At 44.8% G+C, this 17,405-nt stretch overlaps 1 protein-coding gene across 14 annotated transcripts in view; it reads left to right on the top strand.

Annotated features, from left to right (window-relative positions):
- Positions 1 to 3,350: 3,350 nt before the first annotated feature.
- Positions 3,351 to 17,405, top strand: part of KAT2B (lysine acetyltransferase 2B) — a 103,001-nt gene continuing 88,946 nt past the window's right edge. For 13 of the 14 annotated variants that reach the window (XR_013759865.1, XR_013759866.1, XR_013759867.1 and 10 more), the window contains exon 1: positions 3,351 to 3,768. Coding sequence is in view for 11 of the 14 variants with exons in the window: in XM_079115151.1 (XP_078971277.1) it covers positions 3,460 to 3,768 (309 nt within the window). In the remaining 3 variants the exon portion in view is untranslated. Of the gene's footprint in view, positions 3,769 to 4,099; positions 5,064 to 17,405 lie in introns of those variants that run through there. The other variant, XM_079115153.1, reaches the window with a different exon arrangement.

Below are 17,405 nucleotides of genomic sequence, written 5' to 3'. Positions count from 1 at the left end.
GAGAAGCAAAGGATAATTCCTGTGACTGTTACAATTTAGGAGGGGGTTCCCGCTTATGGGGGGGGCAAATATTAAATCCGAGTTTTCCCAACATTTTCAAACATATAGAGAAGTTTGAGACAGGGTCTCACTACAGTGAACTAACTACCTCAATTTTAGTATTACATTTTGTTCTACTTGCTATATCACGTATCATTAAGACATTGCACAGGAAGACATTTGTTTTAGTAGGCTTTTTTTTTTTTTTTTTTTTTTTTTTTTTTTTGTCACTGTGACCAAAATATATCTGACAAGAACAATTTTAGAGGATGAAAAGTTCATTTGGCCTTCATGGTTTCAGAGATCTGTCCTTAGACGGCCTACCTACTCCATTGCTCTGGGCCCAAGATGAGGCAGAACATTAAGGCAGAAGGTCATGGCAGATGAAAGCAGCTCACGTGTGGCAACAAGGAAGCAGAGAGGTCTGCTCACCAGGGACAAAATATAAACCACACCTCACCTGCCTGCAGTTACCACCCTATCAGTGGATCAATCTCTCATGATCATACAACTCATGATCATTTCATCTCTGAATGTTCTTGCATTGTCTTACATATGAGTTTTTAGGGGACAACTCATATCTAAACTGTACAACATTGCATCTCTAAATTTTCAGCATGAGCACCACTGACGAGGGTTTGGGCCCCTTTAGCACTAGGGATTGATCCCAGGGGTGCTCTACAACTAAGCTACACCTCTAGTCCATTTTATTTTTTAATTTCAAGACAGGATCTGGCTAAATTGCCCATGCTGGCCTTGTACTTGTGATCCTCCTGCCTCAGGATTATAGGCCTGTGCCACCATGTCTGGCTTTAAAAAATTTTTTTTCGAGGTAACATTTACATCCAGTGAAATGTACAAAATATCAGGTGCACCATTCTACCAGCTTGAAAAAAGTCTATAGCATGGCACCCAAATCCCTATATCAGTATCTGTTAACATCATGGTGTAAAAAGTTTAGCCAGGTATGGCATGGCCAGGATCCCAGCAACTCTGGAGACCCAGGCAGGAGAATTGTAAGTTTGAGGTTAGCCTGGACAACTTTTTTTTGTTTTTTGGTATTAGGGATTGAACCCAGGATTTTAACCACTGAATCATATCCCCAGCCCTTTTTGTTTTGAGACAGGATCTCACTACATTGCTTAGGGCCTTGCTAAATTGCTGAGGCTAGCTTTGAATTTGTAATCCTCCTTCCTCAATCTGCTGAGTTGCTGGGATTACAAGTGTGTGCCCCACCATGTCTAGCCAGCCTAGACAACTTTTGAGACTCTGTCTCAAAATAAAATGAAAATGACTGAGGATGTATCTCTGTGTAGAGCACTTGCCTAGCATGTGTGTTAGGCCCTGGGTTCAATTACCATTTCTTAAAAAAAAAAAAAAAAGGAATAAAATTTGATCCAACAATCACAGCCCCTAAGACAGTTGGGGCTCTCACTGGGAAATTCAGGAAGAACCTGTCTCAAAATAAAAAATAAGAAAAAGGGCTGGGGATGAAGTTTAATCCCCAGTAACACACACACACACACAAACAAAAAATGAAAAGACAAAAAAAAAAAAAAAAAAAAAAAATCTGCAGAACATTTCAGGAGAGAGAGAAAGAGAGAGAGAGAGAGGGAGGGAGAGAAAGAAACCGTGGTAAGACAAAACACTTTAAGCTGAGAAAGGAAACATGAAGTTAATTGTCCTGATCATTCTCTTGGAACCTGATTAAGAGTCTGCCATTCCAGACTCAAAGCTGGGAAGGGATATTTTCCTTTGCCCTGTATAACATCACTGTTCAGATCTACAAACTTTTCTAACCCTTATAACACATCGCTTTGCATTAGAAGATAAAAGAACAAAGAATCTGGAAAAAGGATAGAGGAAATTAACTATAATAAACAGGATGGGAAGGGGAATGCGTCCAAGGAAAACCACAATCTGTGGCTAGAACTGGGCAAGAATTATAAAGTATGCAAAGAATCTAATCATAAGCACATTTTGACCCATATTACTTTTGATAACACTTGCTCTCCAAAAGTAGGGCAGTTGTAAAAAGTCCTAAGAAATAGTGCTGGGCTTTTAAAACCTGCTTTAGCAAAGTCGACCAATGGTGCACAATTTTCGAACACAAAAGTGAAATGTGTGCTCCACAGTACTGAGCACCGTCCTTATTGTCATCAGCAACAATGAACACAACAGTTTTCAAGTTTCAGCAACTGTTGAAACACTTTTTTTTTGTGTGTGTGTGTGTGCTGGTGGTTAAGTTTGAAGCCAAAATCAATATTCATTCTCTTGGATGTTGCCTTTTTTTTTCCTGGTCAATATGCATTGTGGTATCAATTTTGAAACTATTTAACACTTAAAGAAAAGAGCAGATTAGAATCCTACCAACCCGAGATGAACCCTGTTAAACTCCTTGCATTCAAACTTTCCACTGCGCGTAGTTTTTGACAATGCTTTTACACAACCGTTCTTTTAGCAACCGACACTTTCAAACAAAAATTACAGAACACATTCTGCGTCTTTCCCCTCTTTTGACAGATTTGATCCAGAAATTGTTACGGAAAGAAAGCGTTCTTAATTAAAAAAAAAAAAAAAAAAGTTGGACAGAAAAGTATTTTAAAGAGAAAAGGAAAACATCACGCCTTTATTTTGGTGAATTAGCAACAAAGAAAAGGATAAGGATGGACGAGTACTTTTCAAAAATATTTTTTTTCCTCGGTCTCCCGCTAGGGCGGAGGAAGTTGTCTCCGCTCGGAGAGAGGGTGGAACCGAGTGGAAGGACTAGTGACTGGGAGGTCCTCCCTCCCCCGCGCTCGGGAGTGCGGGTCGGCAGCGGGAGGGGGCGCAGAGCGGGGAGGAGGCCAGCAGGTGCCTGGGCTCCAGCCCCTACCCCCACCCTCATCCTCACTCTCACCCACACCCGGGGATTGGCCTCGCCCCCTGGCGGGCGAGCACTAGGTGTAGGGACTCCCGGGCAGGGGGCGCACAGCCGCGGGCGGCGGAAAAGAGGCGGCGGGGGCCTCCCGGCCCGACGCGCACCCGGAGGCCGGCACCCGCCCGCGCGCACCGCCGGTCCGCAGCCCCGAGGAACATGTCCGCGGCCAGGGCGCGGAGCAGAGCCCCGGGGAGGAGGACCGGGGGAGGGCGTGTGCAGTGGCGGCGGCGGCGGCCGCGGAGCCGCTAGTCCCCTCCCTCCTCGGGGAGCAGCTGCCGCCGCCGCCGCCGCCGCCGCCACCCTCAGCGCGCGGGCCGCGGCCGGAGCGGGCGGGCGGGCGAGCGGCGCGCGGGGGCGGGCGGGGACGGGGAGGGGGGTGGGCGCAGGGGGCGGGAGGGCGTGGGGGAGGGTCTCGCGCTCCCGACGACCAGAGCCCGAGCGGGAGACCCTGGCGGCGGTGGCGCCTGACACTCGCGCCTCCTGCCGTGCTCTGGGGCGGCATGTCCGAGGCTGGCGGGGCCGGGCCGGGCGGCTGCGGGGCGGGAGCCGGGGCAGGGGCCGGGCCCGGGGCGCTGCCCCCTCCGCCCGCAGCGCTGCCGCCCGCGCCGCCGCAGGGCTCCCCGTGTGCCGCTGCCGCCGCCGCCGGGGGCTCGGGCGCCTGCGGTCCGGCGACGGCAGTGGCTGCGGCGGGCACGGCCGAAGGACCGGGAGGCGGTGGCTCGGCCCGAATCGCGGTGAAGAAGGCTCAGCTGCGCTCCGCCCCGCGGGCCAAGAAACTGGAGAAACTCGGAGTGTACTCCGCCTGCAAGGTACGCGCTCGGCGCTTCCAGACCGCTGCTGGGGGCCGGGGGCTCGGCCCGCGGGACCCCCGCCCCTCCCCCCGCCCCCACCTCTGCCTCCCGCCTCCAGTCTCCCGCCTCCCGCCTGGGGCCGCTGCACCGCGGAAGTGCTGCTGTCGCCCGCGCGCAATTAGCTGCTTCTCGGATAAGAGTCTTGTTGGGTTGGAAGAAGGGGATTCACCAAGACAGAAGGACCTTCATTTCACCCCCTTGGAAAGGGTAGCCTCGGGGTCCGAGTTACCGAGCTATCCTGGGGCTTTGTTGCTTTGTAGGAGCTCGCTAGAGCCACTTTCATGGGAGTGGAGCCGTATTCGGTGTGGCGGACTAACCAAGGCTGGAATAAAATCTTTTGGGGGATCTGAACGGTCCCTTTTACACTCTACCTCTTGCCTTACTTTTACTGCCAGGAACTGGGTTCAAAGAGTGAGGGCGGAGAAGGTCTTGGACTTCTGGCGCTTTGGGAAAGCGAAAGGGAGGAAAGTGCTGGTGGGTAGGTGGGCATAGCCCGAGGCGAGGGTCCTGTGGCGCCTGGAGGCCTCGGCGTGTGGTGACAGCCCTGTCATTATTGTATTATTACTTGTTTAGTTAAAGCGCCGTCCCAGCTGCTCGAGGTGTAAACAGGATTTGGCAAGGTGACAGCCCCGCGCGGCGGGCGCTACTGCTCAGTTTGAGGACACATTTTTTGCCATCCCTTCTTCATGCCAGTTCTAGGCACCCTGTGGCCCCCAGCTGCAGGTCCAGATGTGGGGGCTTTGCTCTTGTGATGGGAGGATTGCCTGAGGCCGCGGGGTGGACTGTCCCTGCGCTGTCAGCAGCGGCTTTGTTTTGACAGGGTGACAGCTGAGGGGGGCGGGGACTTGGCCTTGTCAGCTCCTGCGGCCTGTGGCTGAGGCAGGGAAGAGACACACTCAATACACCTCCCATGTATTCTTCCCGCCTGCTGCAAACAGGGTCAAGTTCCTAGATTCCAGATTCCCAAAACCGTGCTGCAGAGGCACTTAGGAATTTTGGTGTGCCGATTATTAGTCCTGCTAGAACGCCTCCCTGGTGGTGATGCTTCTGGTGTTTACTGGAACTCTTAATGGTAGCGGAATGCCCGTGCTCACCCTTTTTCCACAGTGTTGCCTAATGTTGATGTTGAGCATTTTCTGTGTGTCCTATCTTTGCTCAGTTAACATTTGTTGAGTGAATAGAGGATCTAGCTTTTCAAACTAATATGCATGAGAATCAGCTGGGAAGCTGGTCAGAATGCTGACTTTGAATCAGTAAGTCTGGGGTGGGGCTGAGAATCTGCATTTCTAACAAACTTCCAGGTGAAACTGTGCTGCTTCACGGACTGCCTTCTGTGGAGTAAGACCCTTATTCATACCTGGATTGTATACTACTAGTTCCTTTTGAATTCAACTGAGAAATTTGGAACTGAAATAAATGTTATTTCTGAAGAAGGATTGCAAAAAAACTCAAGTGGGGAGTATGCTTGTCAAGGAAGGTGGAAGACCAGGAGTTGGTAATGAAGGGCGTTAGATTAATGAAAAGAGAACCTTAAGTGTAACAGGCAGAAGGGAGAACTGTGCCTAGAATCCAGTGAGTTCAATTACTTGATGAGCTCAGTGGGTTAGTGTAAGAACTGAGTCAGCTCAGTGTTTCTGTCCTGGCTTTATTTTTTACTTTCTTATCACCTGCACCTCTTCTTCCTGCTGCCTGCTGTTGTTGTCTTAATGTCTGAGAACTTTCCTGAAGTTTTGGTTGTATCTAAAACAATGCACATACATGACCTTCATTGAGGCAGGCAATAGGCACACACATTCACACACCTCTCATGTATTAAGATTTCCATGAATGAGATGAAGCATCTCTTCTAAAGTTTTTGACTTGAGTTTCCTGTTCACATTCTCAGCTGAACTCAGAAGGGAAAACCTCTCTTATTAATGGCCTCTCTGCTACTGGGAAATTGAATGTGTCAATTTTTATTAGCTGATTTATTCAGCAAATATTTTGAGGGGTCTCAATTGGGTGCTAGGTATTTGCTTGGTGTGGTGGACCTATGACACTCAGGATCTGTTTGGAGTTAACTGATGCTTGTGTTGGAGTCCTAGGGAGGAAGACAGTGGAACGATTACAATGAAGTTTAGAAAAACTTTCTTAAGTGGTGTAAGGAACCTGAGCAGGACAGCTCATACATTGGAGGCAAGGGTAGGGTAGGAATGACTTACTGGACAAAGTATCATTTGCTGCTGAGGACTCTTGGCAGTGCAGGGTGGGTGGGGTAAAGCTTCTTGAAGTGAAGAAACTGAAAGCAGATCTGTCAGCTTGGAGCTGGGCCAACCCAAGCCAGGCCTCCATTGCCAGGAGCCACTGGTTTGGGAGGGCTGTGTGTGACCAAGTGGTTGCTGGGGAATTCTAGACTCTTAATTTGAGGAGTAACATCTCAGATTTTTTTTTTTTTTTTTGTGGTACTGGGTGTTGAGCCCAGGGATGCTCTACCATCCATGGAGCTACACTCCACCTCTTTTACAATTTATTTTTAGACAGTCCTACTGAGTTGCCCAGCCTGGTCTTGAACTTGTGATCCTCCTATCTCTGGACATGCTGGGATTACAGGTGCATGCCAACGTTCCCAACTTTTTTTTTTTTTTTTTAAACTGGGCTTGATTGGGTATGATGAGTCTGGGAGAGTATAGAATCCGGGAAAGTATAGAATCCGTGGTTCTTCCTCGGCTTGTAATGCACTTGCCATAAGCAAGCCCCAAATGACAGACTGCTATACAATTTGCCAGAGCCCTTTGGCAAGTTGGAAAGAGAGGTCAGAGGTGGGATCTGGAAAGAGATATAATTTACTGGGGGTTATTGAAAGGAAAACAAGCACCAGACCTAATCCAAGATATGGCCTTTAAACTTCACAGACAAAACAAAAAAGAAGGGCGCTAGTGCATGGCCCGGGTGGAATGCCACGCCACGCCCCAGAAAGAGGGGGATGGGGACAAAAAAGAAAGAAATGAAAAAAAAAAAAAAAAAAAAAAAACAACAAACTTGTTTTGCAGGATCCAGGGTAGAGTTCTTTGAACTGTGTCCTGGCAAAGGTTGCTTCAGAGGGTCATTTTTGCTTGTGTGTGACACAGCCAAATGATAATAAAAATGCAGGTCTGACCATGTTGTGTCCCTACTTCAGATCCTTGAGGTTGTTTCCTGGGGTTCACAAGGCCCTGCATGGCCACTGCTCTCCCTGGCCTTTCTCAGGGCTTGGGGCGCATGGTTCCCTTTCACTACAGGGCCTTTGCACATCATTCACTGGTGCTGCAAACTCTTCTCGCCTCACTTTAAAGTGAACTCCTGGGGCTAGGAGTGTGGCTCGGTGATAGTGCTTAGCATGTGCAAAGCCCCTGGGGGTTCAGTCTCCATCAAAACAACAACAGCCAAACCCCCAAATCCAAACCAGAGTTAACTCCCATCTCTTCTGCGGATCTCAGATTCCTTGTCTTCCTTTTACCCCCCTGGTCAGCCTTTCCATTAGAAATTACCCAGACTGCTCTGTACTCTTTCTTCCTGCTGGTTTTATTGTGATTTGTAATTAAGTCTGATTATTTGATATGTGTTTAGAATCTCTGAATAGATTCTATGTGATGTGGTTATGGACCAAGTGACTGCACTAGAGAAGAGAAAATGGAGGAAATGCTTAGCTATTAGGAATAGACATTGTGGAATCTTAGTGTGACTACTTGATGACAATTGATTGAAGGAGATTTTTCATGTAGGGTAATTCTAGGTATCCCACAGGTGTTGGTGGAACTTTTTTATTTTTTTTTGTACTGGGGATTGAACCCAGGCACACTGTACCACTAAGCTACATATCCAACCTGTTGTTATTATTATTACAGAGGATCGAACCCAGGGCCACTTTACTACTGAGCTATATCACCAGCTTTTTTCTTTTTTTTGGAGCCCGGGTCTTGCCAAGTTGTCCAGGCTGACCTCAAACTTGTAGTCTTCCTATCTCAACCTCCCATCTCTGGGATTACAGGTGTAGTTTGGAATTATGTTTTTAATGTGATAGAAGAAACCTCACTGGGCAAGGCGAGCCAGTGACTCAGGAGGTTGAGGCAGGAGGATCACAAGTTTGAGGCCAGCCTTAATAACTTAGGGCCTAAGCAGTTTAAGGAGATCCTGTCTCAAAGATAAAAAAAAAAAAATGGGACTGTGGGTTTGGCAAAGTAGTAAAGCACCTCTGGGTTCAATACCCACTAACAAACAAAACAAAACAAAAAATTTAAAGAAAGTTCAGGTGAATGTATGAGAAGCCCAAATCCAAATCTCCTTGAATTAAATGTAATTTACCTATTAACTTAAAAACAAACCCATTGATTGACCTTTCCTAAAGGAATAGGGCATTCATACATGGGGGAGGCAACCAGGTATATAGCTAAAAATATGGGTTCAGAATTAGTTCAGACTAATCTGAGTTTAATTTTAGTATACCCAGCAGTGTGACCTTGGACAAGGACTTTACCTCAGCAAGCATTTTCTCATCTGTGAAGTAGGAATGATACTGTGCCTCTCATGACATAACTGAGAATTTAAAAGAGGGCTGTCCAGAGCTGGATGCAATGGCACACACCTATAATCCCAGCGATTTGGGAGGCTGTGGCAGGAGGATCACAAGTTCAAGGCCAGTCTCAGCCATTTAGTAAGGTATTAAGCAATTTAGCAAGACCCTATCTCAAAATAAAAAATACAGAGGGCTGGGGATGTGACCCAGTGGTTAAGTGCCTCTGGACCTCTGAGTTCAATCCCTGGTAACAAAAAATAAAATAAGTAAATAAAGGCCGTTCTAGGCATTGCAGTGTCTAGTCCCTAGTGAACTTTAACAGCGGCTCACAGGAGCGGGGCACTGTTAACTGGGAAGTTGAGAAAACACGGGACTTAGTCTTGAATCCCAGTTCTGCCACTTGGCATGATGTAGGACACAAGTCACTTACTTTTTCTGGTAGCCTTTATTACTGCATCTTTAAAGTGGTGACCATACCTTCAGCCTCGAAGTTAGCAAAGAACAAGGCTTCCAAAGTTCCCAGAACATAAAGATGCTGGGTTCATGGTGACTGAACTGAACTGCTTGGTGCCTTACTTACTGTATATCAGTCGGTGGTCACCAAGCATTTGTGGAACCTGCTTGCTTAGATATTGGGTTGAGTACCACACACTTAGAGAGTCACAGGGGCACAGAACTATAAAATTAGTCTTCACTTAAAAAATAATGATTTGGGCTGGGATGTAGCTCAGTGATAGAGTGCTTGCCTGGGTTCAATCCCAGTAAAGGTTTTAATCTAAAAAAGTAATGTGGACTATAGAATAGGCAGAGTGAAGGCAGAGGTCCACAGTAGCCTTAAACTTGTGATCCTCAAGCCTCAGCCTCCTGAGTAGCTAAAATTATGGGTATGAGCCTCCATGCCTGGCACCCAGTCCAGTATTAAAACTCCTCTGTTTGCCTTAAAATTATCCTCCTGTTAACATTTCCCCCTTTCCTTTCCTTTCCTCTTTCCTCCTCCCCTCTCTCCTCCCTCCTCTTTCTCTACTTCTCCCCCCGCCTTATTTTTGGTACTGGGGATTGGACCTCTTTCTCTACCCGCACCCCTTATTTTTGGTACTGGGGATTGAACCCAGGGGCTATTAACCACTAAGCCACATCCCCAGCTCTTTTTATTTTTTATTTTGAGACAGGGTCTTGCTAAGTTGCTTGGGGTCTCGCCAGTGTGCAGAGGCTGGCTTTGAACTTGTGATCCTCCTGCCTTAGCCTTCCTTCCCCCTTCTATGACTGACCGACTTTATCCCTCTTTCTTTCTTTTCTCTTTCCAGTGCTGGGGATGAGGCACTCTACCACTGAGTTACATTCTAGCCTCTTCCAGCTTTTTAAGGTAATATATTCTATCAGTTGATTGTTGGTTTGCAAACAGAAAGCAAATTAAAAATATCTTTTTGGAGACTCTTCAGATAGCTAGTATTGTTACAGCAATATATAAAACAGAGTAAGGTAGATAAAATGTTGTCTTAAAAGATCAGTGTGTGGTTACATAAATCTATGGCATACAATTATTTCATGCTGTGACTTCTCTAAAAGACTCTAAGTATCATAGAGCCCAGCATGCACAGAAAAATGTTTCATTGAACAGGCACAATACAAAAAGCCTGAGATATAAACTATTATGAAAAGAATTGCTAATGTGACAGCCCTTATAATGTGGGTAAGATACTGAAAATAAAGCAAAAATATCTGGATTGTGTGGAACCTGAGGCAGGAGGATGGCAAGTTTGAGGCCAGCCTGGGCAACTTAGCAAGACCCTGACTCAAAATAAAAAATGGTCGGAGGTGCTTGAGTTGTAGCTCAATGGTAGAACACTTGCTTATTAGCCCGTGTGAGGCACTGGATTCAATCCTCAGCATGACATAAAAATAAATAAAATAAAGGTATTTTGTCCATCTACAATTTAAGAAAAAAAAAAGGGGGGGGGGGAATGTAGTTCAATGGTAGCGTGCCCCTGGGTTCAATTCCTGGTTTAATTCCTAGTAGGAGTGGGGAGGTAAGGATAGGGGATCGGGAGGCCTGAGAGAAAGATAGCTATAATTAATTGTATCTTCTTGTAAATTTTCAAGGAAGATTGAAATTCAAGCCTGAAAAGCTTTCAGGTTGCAGTTTGTAGTTTTATGTACCTGAGAAATTAGTTTACAGGGCATGGCAGAACAGAATCTGCTGAGGACTGTTACATTTTAGGAAGCGAGTGCTTGCAAATTGCAATTTGTGATGTAGCACCATTTAAGGTTTTTTGTTTGTTTTTAAAAGTACCTGGCAGATTTAAACTCAGTTGCCTGTTTATATTGGCCAGATGTAATTCAGGTAAATTAATAGTCTGACCTGTCATAGGACTTCTTCCTTCCTTCATTCCTTCCTCCCGCCCTCTTCTCCTTCTTCACTGAACTCAGGAGTACTCTAACCACTGAGCTGAATCTCGAGCCCTTTTGAAAAAATTATTTTGAGCCAGGCGCTATGGTGCACACTTGTAATCCCAGCAGCTTGGGAGGTTGAGGCAGGAGGACCATGAGTTCAAAGCTAGCCTCAGCAAAAGTGAAGCACTAAGCAACTCGGTGAGACCCTGTCTCTAAATAAAATAGAAAATAGGACTGGGGATGTGGCTCAATGCTGCCACTGAGTTCAATCCCTGGTACAAAAAAAAAAAATAAAAAATTTTTTTTTTTTGAGACAGGCTTTTGCTAAGTTGCTGAGGCTGATTTTCGAACTTGTGATCCTCCTGCCTCTTCTGGGATTATATAGGTGTGTACCACCGTGCCTGGAAAGGTGCACGCTTTTAAGTGAGTGGTCTTGGAAGAGTCTTCACATTTGCTTCTCGGAGAAAGATCTGAACACTCACTGCAGTGCTGATAAAATTTGGATTTCCAGTGCTCTGTGGATTCTGATTCAGTTGGTTTCTCCTGAGAGAAAGGCTTCAAGTTCCCTGCTCTTGGAACTCTGTGCCTTTTTGCTATGGTCGTCTAATTCGAACGGTCAGAAGAACCTGGTGGAAGACTCCAGGGAATCCTTCTGCCAATGCCCCTGCTCCCCATACTGGGCACCTTGGGCAGTCACTAATGGCCTTATTCCACTTTCCTTGGCGAAGTGGAGTCAAGGAACAATCTTCATCAGCTATTTTGAAGATTAAATAGTCTCGCATATATGAAAGTTCTTGGAACCTGAGCATTCCACAAACATCTCTTTTATTTTTCAAAGTGTTCCATTAGTATCAGCAGTTCATGTTTTGCCAAAGTGTTATATCTCAGGTCATTTGATTCTTCCACCTGGGGTAAGAGGAAGGTAAGACGGTTCATTTTACTAGCAGGGAACCGACACCCAGAGAGGTTAGTGACTTCCTTAGGCTTCAGTGTTTGCTCAGGAGAGCACTGACCCACATAGATTCTCTTTCTAGTGCTCCATTTTTCCTCCTCCTTCAAAACCACCTAATGGGGTGGAGGTTTGTTCCTAATGGTTTCCGGAGAGAATTTCATTTGCTTCAGTCATTCTGCTCTTCTTAAATGTTTATTGTCCTTCTGTTGAAGTATGTTCAAAGGCTTTTCTACTCCACTGATACTGTGCAGGCCATAAAGTAAGTAAAGTAAGCATTCTGTAGTACCAGCCCAGGATAGTCATATGCATGCCCTTGATTGTTTTAAAGCTGACAATCAGGACTGATCACTGGGCTGGCCCAATAGGATTCACTGTTGAGGGAAGATGAAAGAGATACCTACTCAGGCTGCAGAAGGTGTCAATTGTGTCAGGAAGGTAAAGAATTGACTGTCCTGAAGCTTTTGAGATTCCCAAACAGCTCTATTTAGGATAGCAGCATCAAAAGGAAAGTCATTGAAAACAAAACTTTTAAGTTTATTATGCATACAATAAAGTACTCAAGTCCTAGGCTAATAGCTCATGGAATTTTTACAAATGGGTACACCTGCACAACTGGCAGCCAGATAAAGCCATATTTATAGGACATTTTCAGAACCTCAGAGGGCTTCTTTGTGTCCCCTCCCTATCCCTGGTAACCCTTATTCTGACTTGTTTTGTTTGTTATTATGTGTCACATAAATGGAATCATATGGTATGAATGCATTGTGCTGGTTTCTTTCAACCTTATGCCTGTGAGATGCATCCATGATGTTGTGTGTGGCAGTGGTTTGCAGAGACACATGTTTTCAAATTAAAAAACAAGTTAAAATTGTTGTGAAGATGGAGTCCACGGATGTGGACAATGTAATACAATGGAATTTAGTTGAACTTTTGAAAGAAAGGATGGGAATTTGGGACTTAGGTATGCTGGAAGAACCCACATGGGCAGGAATGTGGACAAGAAATCAGTGTGTGTAGTTGGTCGAGTAGATGTAGATAAGGAATGGAATGATGGCCAGGCAGAAGAATGGGAGGTGGGTGAAGGCGGTGATGATGTCATAGCTGGTGGAATGTCCAGCCTGCACAGTTCCTTCTCCCTGGAGTCTGTATTGGTGAGTCCCCAAATGGTAAATATTATGTGAAGTCCTGCTACCACTGCCCTCGTTCTGGAAGATGACTAGGATTGTTACACATTGTAGTCTGCAAGCTATGTGGAACCATTTGTTAGGAATGATGGCATCTTTCTTAAAAGGTTGGCCAGAACCTAGTACATGGAGGTCCAGAGCCACTACCACTTCTGTGATGTTGTCCTAGTGGATGGAGATGAGGGAAAGAGAACAGTCATCTCCTTATTCTCCAGAACTACCTGGAAGGCCACTTAATGCCACCTTACCCCCAGAAATGGTGGTGAGAAACAGATTATTGTTCAGCTCCTCCTCACAGTGTTTTTGATAGCATCCACATCTTAGAAAACTAGTATTGAAGATGAGCTTATTTAAGAGTTCCTGTGGATCATCCACCTATAAATCAATCTTCTCTGTAATTGATATATTTAACCAAATGGAATTTTCATCTTTGAATTGAGGGCATGCATATGCATGGGATATTATACCTATTGCCATTTATTTATTTATTTATTTAACATTTCTTTCTACAGGCCACTGTAGAAGATTTCTGCTCAGGTAGTTCCTATTCAGACTTCTGTTTTTCAGTACTGGGGATTGAACCCAGGGAACCTCTATCACTGAACAATATCTCCAGCCCTTTTTATTTTTCATTTTAAGGCAGGGTCTCTAACTTGCCCAGGCTGGCTGGAAATTACAGTCATCCTGCCTCAGTCTCCCAAGTCACTGGGATTTCAGGTATGCCCAGCTCTTTTAAACTTCTTAGGACAATTTATCACTTAGATTTAATTGAAATAGAATTGAATCCTTTATCATTTGGAACTGGCTTTTTTCTGTGTTACCTGCTTTGCACATTTTTCTCCTCTGAGTGCCTCTGTGTCCTCTTGTCACACCTTTCTCTGGTCTATTTTCAAATGCCAACTTCTCAGAGAATCTCTCCTGTTCCCTCTCCCACCTCTGTCTTTTTTTCTTTTCTTTCTTTTTTTTTTTTTTTTTAATATTTTTAGTTGTAGATGGATACAATGTTTTATGTGGTGTTGAGAATTGAACCTAGTGCCTCACAGGTGTTCAGCAAGTGCTCTTCCACTAAGCCATAGTCCCCACCTTTGTCTTAATAGCAGTACCCTGTCCATAAATCTGTAATCGTTTTATTTTCCTTTACGGCATCTATCAATACTTGGGAATCATCTTTTAAAATAATTTCTTTTCTCCTTCGCTTATGACAATAGAAGCCTCCCACGATGTAGGGTCTTGGGTTTACTTCATATTCTAGGTGATCTACACTTTGCACATAGTAGGTACTCAGCATTCATTGGATAAAAGGTTAATTTTACATTCAGAGGCTTTGTGAGACTGGAGAAAAGGAAACCTTGTCTTAAAGATGAGGAAACAGGCTCAGAGAGGTTTAGAAACTGGCCGTGTCGTCCAGAGCAGAGGAGTTGCCAGTTGGGGCTGGCACCACATCGACTCGTAGCTAACTGTGGTTCTCAGTAGCTCATGAAGAGCTGATGACATCCACACTTGTCTGACTGCCTGGATTTCTGCTGTAAGACCAAGTGAAGAGAAATCAGGCCTACATTTTAATCATTCTCTGTTTGCATTATGTGAACTTCTGTGACCACTGCTTTCTCTTCTGTAAATTAGAATAGAATTCACACAAAGGTATTGTGAGACCCGCAAGTTGAAACCCACAAAGTGAGAAAAGTTCTTATCCTATGTTTTTTTTTTTTTTTTCCTTTCCTCAGAGATACAGATTTATTTAGGAAAGCAGATATACATTCAAGGGTAGATACAGGCTATTTTTCAGAGAGAGTTGTTTTAGAAGGTTAAGTAAGACATGCACATTCAAGGGATAATGCAGACCCTCTCCAGAGGGATAGACAGCTTTATCTATCCTTTATTCTAAGTTTGTATTTTATTAGTGAACTAGGAAAAAAAAAAGTCAATTGTGTATAAAAGTGTGTTTTCTAACTATTGTTTATTTTTATTTTTTTGTTATTTTCTGTTCATTTTAACCAAAGTCTACAATAGACTTTCTTTAATTTGTTCTTCTCTTTGGGATTACTGTTTTACATCAGGAGATGAATTTAATTATTTTTGGGAAAAGTATGCATAATATCGCTAATGATCCACTTGGATGGTACACTACCTAATCTCAGGAGGACATTTAATTTCTTCAGTGACCTCAGGGCAAGATGTGTAGGGATGCATCTATTAAATTCTACACCTCCCTAATCAGTACTCATTCACTGCATGCTCTCATCTTGTGGAGCCGTCTGGGAAGCTTGTGTGGTATGCAGCAGATTCCAGAAGTACAGGGACAAGAACCAAGTAATATTACAGTGACTGAAGGTGGCAGGGCTAATTTGCATCAGCTTTAGCAAGTTAGTGTTGAAACTGGATGGCAGAATGCCAAGAAAGTCAAGGTCAGCATACTTTGAAATAACAAAGTGAGTCATGTAACTGAGGATTTGCACATACCCACAGGACTACCCGAGTCACCTCACCTCCAAGGGAACACATACATCTGGGTTAGGTGCCTGGGTCCAGCTCTGTGGTACGTGTGCAGAAGAAAATGAAAGCCACAAGGAGCCCCCTATGTTGCTGGGAAGACAGATGTGCAAGAAAAGAAAAACTAAATAACTAAGCATAAAATCTGTGAGACAGAAACCATCACAAGCTAGGTATGGGTGGAAGTGTAGAGATAGGCCCAGCTCAGGTGGAGTGAACAGAATAAAACCAAGCTAAGAAGCAAAACCAAAGAGAAGGAAGACTTCAGAGTGGTTTGGAACATAGGTTTGAGTTGGGCGTGGTGACACATGCCTATAATCCCAGTGCTCTGGAGCCTGAGGCAGGAAGATTGCCAGTTGAAGTTCAGCCTCAGCAACTTAAAGAGGGCCTAAGCAATTTAGTGAGACTCTGTCTCAAAATAAATAATAAAAAGGGCTGGGGAACTGGGGTTGTAGCTCAGTGGTAGAAGTGGTTGCCTAGCACTGGTGAGGTACTGGGTTTGATCCTCAGCACCACATAAAAAATAAAGGTTAAATTCTTAAAAAAAAAAAAAAAAAAAAAAAAAAAAAAAAGAAAAAAAAAAAAAAGTTGGGGATGTGACTCAGTGGTAAAGTTCCCATGGGTTAAATCCCCAGTAACCCCCTTCCCCCAAAAAAGAACATAAAACTTCGTTCTGGCTGTGTGACCATTATGAGGCCCAGGTTTCATAGCTGTACATTGGAAATGGTGATGATATCAACTTTTTCTGTTCTTTCAACAAATTGTTATTCAGTGTACCAGGCGTTGATTTAGGCACTGGGAATGTAGTGACAGATGGGCCCTTACTCTTGCCGAGTTTGCTTTCTGGTAGCAGAAGCAGACAATAAACAAAATGACAGAATGTGGTAAGTGCCACACAGAGAATGAAAACAGAGAATTAAATGAGAGTGCTGGGGGAATTCCTTCAGACACGTGCCCAGAAAGGCCTCTCTGCAGAGGGGACACAGTGAGGCCTGGATGACATCACAGTGAGGGACAAGGATGCCAGGTGGGGAATGCAAAGTCCCTGGGGCCAGAAAGAGCTTGGCATGTTGAAGGGTTGCCAGGAGGCCTGTGTGGCTGGATGGAGGAGGGCGGAGGGGTGAGCGTAGGAGTGGAGGTGGGGAAGCCAACTGCAGACCAGGTTGCCGAAGTATGATTTTCACACAGTGAAACATCCAGATCTTCAGTATAATCAGTTTTGATAAATATGTGTTGAGACGTAGAACATCTCTGTTACAGTAGAAAATTACCTGCTGCTCCTTGCACTTCAGCTTTTTCTCCCTCTTGTTCTGGGGATCGAACCCAGGGCGTCATGCGTGCCAGATAGCCACTCTACCACCGAGCCACACCCCTTCTCCTTCAGAAAACTCGTGGATCTCATCATTGTCAGTGTAGGTCAGTTTCCTTGTATGTGGTACTTGCACATATATACTCTTCTTTCATTTAGTGGATATTGTTTAAATTCATCCTTGTTGCATGCATCAGCAGTTAATTTTCTTTTTATTAGGAGTTTTCTTTTGTGCAAAAGCACCACAGTTTGTTATCTCTTTGCCTACAGTGGACATTAGGGCTGTTTCCAGTAGTTTGAATATAGATAAGATTTTTTCTTTTTTTTCTTTTTCTGGTATTGGGGATTGAACTCAGTGGCTCACACATTGCTAGTCAACCACTAAGCTACACCCCCAGCCCTTTTTAAATTTTTCGAAGTTTGAGTGAGTGGCTTGCTAAATTGCCTCGGCAGGGCTTGAACTTGTGACCCTTCTGCCTCAGCTTCCTAAATAGCAGGGATTACAGTTCTGTGCTGTCAGCTCCAGCTTCCAAGTTTGCATTTTTTTTTTTTTTTTTTGCGGTGCTGGGGATCGAACCCAGGGCCTTGTGCTTGCAAGGCAAGCACTCTACCGACTGAGCTATGTCCCCAGCCCCAGGTTTGCATTTTAATACATCCATCTGGTTACTCCCAGAAGAATAAAGTGTATGGAAGAAAGAGGGCCAATGGAAGTTACTGTAGGCTAGGTATTGATGGTGC

This window comes from Sciurus vulgaris, assembly GCF_902686455.1.
Source record: "Sciurus vulgaris genome assembly, chromosome: 16".
NCBI classification, from domain to species: domain Eukaryota; kingdom Metazoa; phylum Chordata; class Mammalia; order Rodentia; family Sciuridae; genus Sciurus; species Sciurus vulgaris.
The sequence above is the reverse complement of the archived record's forward strand: the minus strand, read 5'-3'. Positions and strand labels throughout refer to the sequence as shown.